This window comes from Myotis davidii, unplaced genomic scaffold (assembly GCF_000327345.1).
Source record: "Myotis davidii unplaced genomic scaffold, ASM32734v1 scaffold1439, whole genome shotgun sequence".
Taxonomy (NCBI): Eukaryota; Metazoa; Chordata; class Mammalia; order Chiroptera; family Vespertilionidae; genus Myotis; species Myotis davidii.
The window spans coordinates 1240351-1242388 of record NW_006292342.1 but is presented as its reverse complement, the minus strand read 5'-3'; the positions used below and the strand labels follow the sequence as shown (position 1 = coordinate 1242388).

General features: G+C 58.3%; 1 protein-coding gene across 1 annotated transcript in view; it reads left to right on the top strand.

Annotated features, from left to right (window-relative positions):
• DOCK6 (dedicator of cytokinesis 6) overlaps window positions 1-2038 on the top strand; it is a 39763-nt gene that overhangs the window by 2750 nt on the left and 34975 nt on the right. The window contains exons 3-5 of the mRNA XM_015565360.1: window positions 504-679; window positions 926-994; window positions 1252-1414. Of these exons, the coding sequence (XP_015420846.1) occupies window positions 504-679; window positions 926-994; window positions 1252-1414 (408 nt within the window). The remainder of the gene's footprint in view (window positions 1-503; window positions 680-925; window positions 995-1251; window positions 1415-2038) is intronic.

Here is a 2038-nt window from a genome sequence, read left to right as displayed (position 1 = left end):
CTTCCCTGTGAGTGGGGAGGGTGCTCCCTGGGGTGGGGGACAGCCCTGTGGGTGGTCGGGGTGGGGTGGGGGAGAGGCTCCAGCCTGATGGAGCCCCACCTCCTGCTGCCTGGACCACCCAGCTGAAGAGGGGGGAGGCGGCCTGGGGGCTGGGAGGTCCCTCAGCTGCAGAGGGAAGGGGTGGGCCCATCTTGCCACTGGGCCTGAGGGATTGTCTGTTTCTAGGCTACAGTCAGGAGGCCTTTCCTTCCACCATTAGTTCCCTCCCTTCCAGGCACAGGGTGTGATTTCCTGCCTGGAAGGAGGGGTGGGGCCGGCATAGCTGGGCTGGGAGAGGAGAGTCTGAGGTCACCACCCTTCGTGGAACCTCTCCAGCTCCAGCGCCCTCCATGGCTCCCACTGCCCTCTTACTTGAATCTGAGGCCAGCCCAGGCCCACACTCGACCTCCACCCCCACTCCCAGTGCCTAGGACTGGGGTCACGGCCACTTTGCTCTGAACCAGGTCCCCCTGACCGAAGTCATTGAGCCCCTGGACTTCGAGGATGTGCTGCAGAGCCGGCCGCCCGAGGTTGAGCCCGGGCCTCTCCGAGACCTGGTCGAGTTTCCCGCTGATGACCTGGAGCTGCTGCTGCAGCCCCGAGAATGCCGGACCACAGAGCTCGGGATCCCCAAGGAAGGGTGGGTTCCACCCCGCGCCCTCCCTGTTCATAACTCCACTCTGCCTCATGCACCCTCTCCCCATCTACACCTCCTTCCCATCAAACACCCAACAGCCCTGAATTCAAATCCTGCCTCCTCTGTGTGGCCTGGAGAAGTCACCCCCCCACCCTGCCCCCCGAGCCTCTATCTCACTATCTCTGAGACAGGCAGAAGGGCGTGCCCCACCTCACAGCTCTCTGTTTACCCTGATTTTATTTTGTGCAGAAAGCTGGATGCCCAGGTGAGGGCCGCGGTGGAGATGTATACAGAGGACTGGATCATCGCCCACAGAAGGTGGGTCTGGCTGGGGGCAGCTCAGGGTGGAGGGTCAAGAGGCCAGGTCTGAGCCCAGAAGAGCCTATTGTCTGTGGCTGGTCCTCCTTGCTTGTCTGCCCATTGTCACTGCATGAGCAGCTGGACTTCAGGGATGGAGTACAGGGTAGGTGGATGGTCTTGCAGTCATCACCTGGCCTTGCAGGTGTGTCAGGGTGCATCGGGGAGTCCGGGGGAGCCCTGATCCCTGCTACCCACCCTGCCCCGCCTCCTCCTAGGTACCAGCATCTGAGTTCGGCATACAGTCCCATCACCACAGAGACCCAGCGAGAGCGACAGAAAGGCCTCACCCGCCAGGTGTTTGAGCAGGATGCGTCTGGAGACGAGAAATCCGGGCCAGAGGACTCGGTGAGGGATCGCTGGGTCGGGATCACTGCAGGGGTATATGTGTGGGCTCCAGCCCCGGCTCTCAGTCACATGTAATGGGAAATGACCCAAATACCCTTGAATTTAAAAGGAAATGTATTGACCCCATGAGTGAAAAGTTAAGGATAATAATTATAAACATTTATTAAGCGCCTAGTGTATACTAAGTACTTAATACTTGTCCTCATTTTTCATCCTGTGAGGCAGGGCAACCATTACACCCATTTTACAGATTAAAAAACTGAGGCACAGCCAGGTGATTAGAGGACCATCACTGTCCCACTACGACTCCAGCCTATATTTTGTCAGCCAACATTTATTGAGCAGCTACTTTATACCAAGAATAATTATACTAAGAATTATTTTTATTGTTTTCATTGTTATTATTTATAGACTAGAGGCCCAGTGCGCAAAAATTTGTGCACTGGTGGCGGCGGCGGTGTCCCTCAGCCCAACCTGTGCCCTCTCACAGTCAGGGACTCCTTGGGAGATAACCACCTGCTGGCTTAGGCCCGCTCCCTGGGTGGCAGATGGCAGGCCCAGATCCCGCGCTGGGTCGCAGATGGCTGGCCCTCTGCCGCGCCACCCCGCCCCGCTGCCCACTGCACATGGCAGGCCCGGTGGGCAGTGGGGCAGGGT